At 41.3% G+C, this 7,500-nt stretch overlaps 1 protein-coding gene across 1 annotated transcript in view; it reads right to left on the reverse strand.

The window, feature by feature from the left end:
• Nucleotides 1-7,500, reverse strand: part of fras1 (Fraser extracellular matrix complex subunit 1) — a gene marked incomplete at its 5' end in the record, with an annotated part of 148,441 nt that overhangs the window by 111,258 nt on the left and 29,683 nt on the right. Inside the window, 1 exon segment of the mRNA XM_084323142.1 lies at nucleotides 2,382-2,533. Within this exon segment, the coding sequence (XP_084179268.1) occupies nucleotides 2,382-2,533 (152 nt within the window).

The raw sequence follows: 7,500 nt of genomic DNA on the forward strand, positions 1-7,500 counted from the left end.
ACAGAACAGAACGGAGCGAACAGAACAGAGCAAACAGAACAGAACAGAACAGAACAGAGCGAACAGAACAGAGCAAACAGAACAGAACAGAGCGAACAGAACAGAGCAAACAGAACAGAACAGAACAGAACAGAACAGAGCGAACAGAACAGAACAGAACAGAACAGAGCGAACAGAACAGAACAGAACAGAACAGAACAGAACAGAACAGAACAGAGCGAACAGAACAGAACAGAACAGAACAGAACAGAGCGAACAGAACAGAACAGAACAGAACAGAGCGAACAGAACAGAACAGAGCAAACAGAACAGAACAGAGCAAACAGAACAGAACAGAACAGAACAGAGCGAACAGAACAGAGCAAACAGAACAGAACAGAACAGAACAGAGCGAACAGAACAGAGCAAACAGAACAGAACAGAGCGAACAGAACAGAGCGAACAGAACAGAACAGAGCAAACAGAACAGAACAGAGCAAACAGAACAGAACAGAGCAAACAGAACAGAACAGAGCGAACAGAACAGAACAGAACAGAGCGAACAGAACAGAACAGAACAGAGCGAACAGAACAGAACAGAGCAAACAGAACAGAACAGAGCAAACAGAACAGAACAGAGCGAACAGAACAGAACAGAGCAAACAGAACAGAACAGAGCAAACAGAACAGAACAGAGCAAACAGAACAGAACAGAGCGAACAGAACAGAGCGAACAGAACAGAACAGAACAGAACAGAGCGAACAGAACAGAACGGAGCAAACAGAACAGAACAGAACAGAGCAAACAGAACAGAACAGAGCAAACAGAACAGAACAGAGCAAACAGAACAGAACAGAGCAGAGCAAACAGAACAGAACAGAACAAACAGAACAGAACGGAGCAAACAGAACAGAATGGAGCAAACAGAACAGAACAGAGCAAACAGAACAGAACAGAACAAACAGAACAGAACGGAGCAAACAGAACAGAACAAACAGAACGGAGCAAATAGAACAGAGCAAACAGAACAGAACAAACAGAACAAACAGAACAGAACAGAGCAAACAGAACAGAACAGAGCAAACAGAACAGAATGGAGCAAACAGAACAGAACAAACAGAACAAACAAAACAGAACGGAGCAAAGAGAACAGAACGGAGCAAACAGAACAGAGCAAACAGAACAGAACAGAGCTAACAGAACAGAACAGAGCAAACAGAACAGAATGGAGCAAACAGAACAGAACAGAGCAAACAGAACAGAATGGAGCAAACAGAACAGAATGGAGCAAACAGAACAGAACAGAGCAAACAGAACAGAATGGAGCAAACAGAACAGAACAGAGCGAACAGAACAGAACAAACAGAACAGAACAAACAGAACAGAACAATGGTCTCTAACTACACACCCTCAAGACCCCTACGCTCTGCATCTTCTGGCCGCCTCAGACCTACTCCTATCCAAGCTCCGGGAGGGTCATCAAAGAGAAGTCGCCTATTCTCAGTCCTTGCCCCACAATGGTGGAATGAACTACCCACCCCAGTTAGGACAGCCGAATCACGTCCAATCTTTCGCCGTCGACTAAAGACGCACTTCTTCAACCATTATCTGAATTAAAAAAAAAATAAAAAATCTAACCCTAACTAACCGTACTGTCATGCACTTGTCCTAATAAACTAACCTACACTGTAGCACTCAACACTTTGATGAACATTGTTGCTCAGCTGATAGAGTTGTGCCCTTCCTGATGGCTTGTCGTACAGAACTTGTAAGTCGCTTTGGATAAAAGCGTCAGCTAAATGACTAAATGTAAATGTAAATGTAAACAGAACAAAGCGAACAGAGCAAACAGAACAGAACAGAACAAAATTGGACAACAACGTTTTACAACCCAAACTAAGGAGTAGGCAGGTTTTCCAAGGTTTAGGGCTAGTCAGGTCTTATAAGTCCAAGATTTAGGGCTAGTCAGGTCTTATAAGTCCAAGGTTTAGGGGTAGTCAGGTCTTATAAGTCCAAGGTTTAGGGGTAGCCAGGTCTTATAAGTCCAAGGTTTAGGGGTAGTCAGGTCTTATAAGTCCAAGATGTAGGGGTAGTCAGGTTTTATAAGTCCAAGGTTTAGGGGTAGTCAGGTCTTATAAGTCCAAGGTTTAGGGGTAGTCAGGTTTTATAAGTCCAAGGTTTAGGGGTAGTCAGGTTTTATAAGTCCAAGGTTTAGGGGTAGTCAGGTTTTATAAGTCCAAGGTTTAGGGGTAGTCAGGTTTTATAAGTCCAAGGTTTAGGGGTAGTCAGGTTTTATAAGTCCAAGGTTTAGGGGTAGTCAGGTTTTATAAGTCCAAGGTTTAGGGGTAGTCAGGTTTCCTAAATCTAATCCTAGTGGTGCATTAGAATGCCGTCAGGCTACCTGATCCTCTGCTGGTTGATGTCTTCCATGGTGAAGGATGAGTACTCCCTCAGCTCCTGGTGGTCCGCCTGAGACTGGCTCCTGGTCAGGATGCCATACATGGGCACAGAAACCAGCTGGATCCGGATCTGGTCATCTGGAGAGCTGTCATCCTGGAAGAGATGAAGGGAGTTTCATTCCAAAACAAGATTCCTTTTTGAGAAAAAAAAAAGGTTTCACATGTGGTTTATACTAGTCCCATGTGGTTTATACTAGTCCCATGTGGTTTATACTAGTCCCATGTGGTTTATACTAGTCCCATGTGGTTTATACTAGTCCCATGTGGTTTATACTAGTCCCATGTGGTTTATACTAGTCCCATGTGGTTTATGCAAGCCCCATGTGGTTTATACTAGTCCCATGTGGTTTATACTAGTCCCATGTGGTTTATACTAGTCCCATGTGGTTTATGTTAGTCCCATGTGGTTTATACTAGTCCCATGTGGTTTATACTAGTCCCATGTGGTTTAAACTAGTCCAATGTGGTTTAAACTAGTCCCATGTGGTTTAAACTAGTCCCATGTGGTTTAAACTAGTCCAATGTGGTTTAAACTAGTCCCATGTGGTTTAAACTAGTCCCATGTGGTTTAAACTAGTCCCATGTGGTTTATACTAGTCCCATGTGGTTTAAACTAGTCCAATGTGGTTTAAACTAGTCCCATGTGGTTTAAACTAGTCCCATGTGGTTTATACTAGTCCCATGTGGTTTATACTAGTCCCATGTGGTTTATACTAGTCCCATGTGGTTTATACTAGTCCATGTGGATTATACTAGTCCCATGTGGTTTATACTAGTCCATGTGGTTTAAACTAGTCCAATGTGGTTTAAACTAGTCCCATGTGGTTTATACTAGTCCCATGTGGTTTATACTAGTCCCATGTGGTTTATACTAGTCCCATGTGGTTTATCCTAGTCCCATGTGGTTTATACTAGTCCCATGTGGTTTATACTAGTCCCATGTGGTTTATCCTAGTCCCATGTGGTTTATACTAGTCCCATGTGGTTTATACTAGTCCAATGTGGTTTAAACTAGTCCCATGTGGTTTATACTAGTCCCATGTGGTTTATACTAGTCCCATGTGGTTTATACTAGTCCATGTGGATTATACTAGTCCCATGTGGTTTATACTAGTCCCCATGTGGTTTATGCTAGTCCCATGTAGTTTATACTAGTCCCATGTGGTTTATACTAGTCCCATGTAGTTTATACTAGTCCCATGTGGTTTATACTAGTCCCATGTGGTTTATACTAGTCCCATGTGGTTTAAACTAGTCCCATGTGGTTTATGCTAGTCCCATGTGGTTTATACTAGTCCCATGTGGTTTATACTAGTCCCATGTGGTTTATACTAGTCCCATGTGGTTTATACTAGTCCCATGTGGTTTATGCTAGTCCCATGTGGTTTATACTAGTCCCATGTGGTTTATGTTAGTCCCTTGTGGTTTATACTAGTCCCATGTGGTTTATGCTAGTCCCCATGTGGTTTATGCTAGTCCCTTGTGGTTTATACTAGTCCCTTGTGGTTTATGCTAGTCCCCATGTGGTTTAAACTAGTCCCATGTGGTTTATACTAGTCCCATGTGGTTTATACTAGTCCCATGTGGTTTATACTAGTCCCATGTGGTTTATGCTAGTCCCATGTGGTTTATGTTAGTCCCATGTGGTTTAAACTAGTCCCATGTGGTTTATACTAGTCCCCATGTGGTTTATCCTAGTCCCATGTGGTTTATACTAGTCCCCATGTGGTTTATACTAGTCCCATGTGGTTTATACTAGTCCATGTGGATTATACTAGTCCCATGTGGTTTATACTAGTCCCCATGTGGTTTATGCTAGTCCCATGTAGTTTATACTAGTCCCATGTGGTTTATACTAGTCCCATGTAGTTTATACTAGTCCCATGTGGTTTATACTAGTCCCATGTGGTTTAAACTAGTCCCATGTGGTTTATACTAGTCCCATGTGGTTTATGTTAGTCCCATGTGGTTTATGTTAGTCCCATGTGGTTTATGCTAGTCCCATGTGGTTTATACTAGTCCCATGTGGTTTATACTAGTCCCCATGTGGTTTATACTAGTGCCATGTGGTTTATACTAGTCCCATGTGGTTTATGTTAGTCCCATGTGGTTTATGTTAGTCCCATGTGGTTTATACTAGTCCCATGTGGTTTATACTAGTCCCATGTGGTTTAAACTAGTCCCATGTGGTTTAAACTAGTCCCATGTGGTTTATACTAGTCCCATGTGGTTTAAACTAGTCCCATGTGGTTTAAACTAGTCCCATGTGGTTTAAACTAGTCCCATGTGGTTTATACTAGTCCCATGTGGTTTATACTAGTCCCATGTGGTTTATACTAGTCCCATGTGGTTTATACTAGTCCCATGTGGTTTATACTAGTCCCCATGTGGTTTATACTAGTCCCCATGTGGTTTATACTAGTCCCATGTGGTTTATACTAGTCCCATGTGGTTTATACTAGTCCCCATGTGGTTTATACTAGTCCCCATGTGGTTTAAACTAGTCCCATGTGGTTTAAACTAGTCCCATGTGGTTTATACTAGTCCCCATGTGGTTTATACTAGTCCCATGTGGTTTATACTAGTCCCATGTGGTTTATACTAGTCCCATGTGGTTTATACTAGTCCCATGTGGTTTAAACTAGTCCCATGTAGTTTATACTAGTCCCATGTGGTTTATACTAGTCCCATGTGGTTTATACTAGTCCCATGTGGTTTATACTAGTCCCATGTGGTTTATGCTAGTCCCATGTGGTTTATACTAGTCCCATGTGGTTTATACTAGTCCCATGTGGTTTATGTTAGTCCCATGTAGTTTATACTAGTCCCATGTAGTTTATACTAGTCCCATGTGGTTTATACTAGTCCCATGTGGTTTATGTTAGTCCCATGTGGTTTATACTAGTCCCATGTGGTTTATGTTAGTCCCATGTGGTTTATGTTAGTCCCATGTAGTTTATACTAGTCCCATGTAGTTTATACTAGTCCCATGTGGTTTATACTAGTCCCATGTGGTTTATACTAGTCCCCATGTGGTTTATACTAGTCCCATGTGGTTTATACTAGTCCCATGTGGTTTATACTAGTCCCATGGGGTTTATACTAGTCCCATGGGGTTTATACTAGTCCCATGTGGTTTATACTAGTCCCATGTGGTTTAAACTAGTCCCATGTGGTTTATACTAGTCTAGTCCCATGTGGTTTATACTAGTCCCATGTGGTTTAAACTAGTCCCATGTGGTTTATACTAGTCCCATGTGGTTTATACTAGTCCCATGTGGTTTATACTAGTCCCATGTGGTTTATACTAGTCCCATGTGGTTTATACTAGTCCCATGTGGTTTATACTAGTCCCATGTGGTTTATACTAGTCCCCATGTGGTTTATACTAGTCCCATGTGGTTTAAACTAGTCCAATGTGGTTTAAACTAGTCCCATGTGGTTTATACTAGTCCCCATGTGGTTTATGCTAGTCCCATGTGGTTTATACTAGTCCCATGTGGTTTAAACTAGTCTAGTCCCATGTGGTTTATACTAGTCTAGTCCCATGTGGTTTATACTAGTCTAGTCCCATGTGGTTTAAACTAGTCCCATGTGGTTTAAACTAGTCTAGTCCCATGTGGTTTATACTAGTCCCATGTGGTTTATACTAGTCTAGTCCCATGTGGTTTATACTAGTCTAGTCCCATGTGGTTTATACTAGTCCCATGTAGTTTATACTAGTCCCATGTGGTTTAAACTAGTCTAGTCCCATGTGGTTTATACTAGTCTAGTCCCATGTGGTTTAAACTAGTCCCATGTGGTTTATACTAGTCTAGTCCCATGTGGTTTATACTAGTCCCATGTGGTTTAAACTAGTCCCATGTGGTTTATACTAGTCCCATGTGGTTTATACTAGTCCCATGTGGTTTATACTAGTCCCATGTGGTTTATACTAGTCCCATGTGGTTTATACTAGTCCCATGTGGTTTATACTAGTCCCATGTGGTTTATACTAGTCCCCATGTGGTTTATACTAGTCCCATGTGGTTTAAACTAGTCCAATGTGGTTTAAACTAGTCCCCATGGGGTTTATGCTAGTGCCATGTGGTTTATGTTAGTCCCATGTAGTTTATACTAGTCCCATGTGGTTTATACTAGTCCCATGTGGTTTATACTAGTCCCATGTGGTTTATACTAGTCCCATGTGGTTTAAACTAGTCCCATGTAGTTTATACTAGTCCCATGTGGTTTATACTAGTCCCATGTGGTTTATACTAGTCCCATGTGGTTTAAACTAGTCCCATGTAGTTTATACTAGTCCCATGTGGTTTATACTAGTCCCATGTAGTTTATACTAGTCCCATGTGGTTTAAACTAGTCTAGTCCCATGTGGTTTATACTAGTCTAGTCCCATGTGGTTTAAACTAGTCCCATGTGGTTTATACTAGTCTAGTCCCATGTGGTTTAAACTAGTCCCATGTGGTTTATACTAGTCTAGTCCCATGTGGTTTATACTAGTCCCATGTGGTTTATACTAGTCCCATGTGGTTTATACTAGTCCCATGTGGTTTAAACTAGTCCCATGTGGTTTATACTAGTCCCATGTGGTTTAAACTAGTCCCATGTGGTTTAAACTAGTCCCATGTGGTTTATACTAGTCCATGTGGTTTATACTAGTCCCATGTGGTTTATACTAGTCCATGTGGTTTAAACTAGTCCCATGTGGTTTATACTAGTCCCCATGTGGTTTATGTTAGTCCCATGTGGTTTATACTAGTCCCCATGTGGTTTATACTAGTCCATGTGGTTTAAACTAGTCCCATGTGGTTTATGTTAGTCCCATGTGGTTTAAACTAGTCCCATGTGGTTTATACTAGTCCCCATGTGGTTTATACTAGTCCATGTGGTTTAAACTAGTCCCATGTGGTTTATACTAGTCCATGTGGTTTAAACTAGTCCCATGTGGTTTATACTAGTCCCATGTGGTTTATACTAGTCCCATGTGGTTTATACTAGTCCCATGTGGTTTATGCTAGTCCCATGTGGTTTATACTAGTCCCATGTGGTTTATACTAGTCC

The sequence above is a fragment of the Notolepis coatsorum genome (genome assembly GCF_963971535.1).
Source record: "Notolepis coatsorum genome assembly, chromosome: 10".
NCBI classification, from domain to species: domain Eukaryota; kingdom Metazoa; phylum Chordata; class Actinopteri; order Aulopiformes; family Paralepididae; genus Notolepis; species Notolepis coatsorum.